Below are 693 nucleotides of genomic sequence, written 5' to 3'. Positions count from 1 at the left end.
ACCAGGACAACTAGGACAACTAGATGAGCCCCAGATACAGATCCCCTGTAAAGACCTTGTCTCAGACGACCAGACCACAGGATCCTTTTTCTAAACCTCTTGTCACTCTGAGGAAGACGGCAATTTCTTCCTGGAATGAGTTTGCAAATGACGTTTCAGGACATTTTGATATGTGAAACTCTTCTCACACTGAAGACACTTGTAAGGTCTCTCTCCAGTGTGGACTCTCATGTGAATCTTTAGGTTTCCTTTAACCCTGAAACTATTTCCACACTGTTTGCAGGTGAAAGGTTTCTCTCCAGTGTGACCTTTTATGTGATTCTCAAGGTTTGCGTTGTTTTTTAAACTCTTTCCACAGTGATGGCACATGAAAGGTTTTTTTCCAATATGAATTTTAACATGATTCTTAAGGTGATCTGTGTCTGAGAAACTCCGTTCGCACTGATGACATGTAAAACTCTTCTCTCTTGAATGAATCCTCATGTGATTATTAATGCTTTCTTTACATCTGACATTCTTTCCACATTGCTCACATGTGAATAAATTCTCTCCATTGTGAATCCTCATGTGAGTCGTAAGGTTTGCTTTACGTGAGCAACTCTTTCCGCACAGGTAAACAGGTTTGCAGGTAAAAGGCTTCTCTCCAGCGTGAATAATCATGTGGACATTAAGGAGTCTTTTCTGTTTAAAACT

At 40.3% G+C, this 693-nt stretch overlaps 1 protein-coding gene across 1 annotated transcript in view; it reads right to left on the bottom strand.

Annotated features, from left to right (window-relative positions):
- The window catches only part of LOC107689602 (gastrula zinc finger protein XlCGF7.1-like), a 4978-nt gene extending 4609 nt beyond the window's left edge, over positions 1–369 (bottom strand). The window contains exon 1 of the mRNA XM_016487646.1: positions 189–369. Within this exon, the coding sequence (XP_016343132.1) occupies positions 189–369 (181 nt within the window). The remainder of the gene's footprint in view (positions 1–188) is intronic.
- Positions 370–693: the final 324 nt, after the last annotated feature.

Source organism: Sinocyclocheilus anshuiensis, unplaced genomic scaffold (genome assembly GCF_001515605.1).
Source record: "Sinocyclocheilus anshuiensis isolate Anshui unplaced genomic scaffold, SAMN03320099.WGS_v1.1 scaffold1721, whole genome shotgun sequence".
In the NCBI taxonomy this organism is placed as follows: Eukaryota; Metazoa; Chordata; class Actinopteri; order Cypriniformes; family Cyprinidae; genus Sinocyclocheilus; species Sinocyclocheilus anshuiensis.
This window is presented reverse-complemented; position numbering and strand designations above follow the sequence as displayed.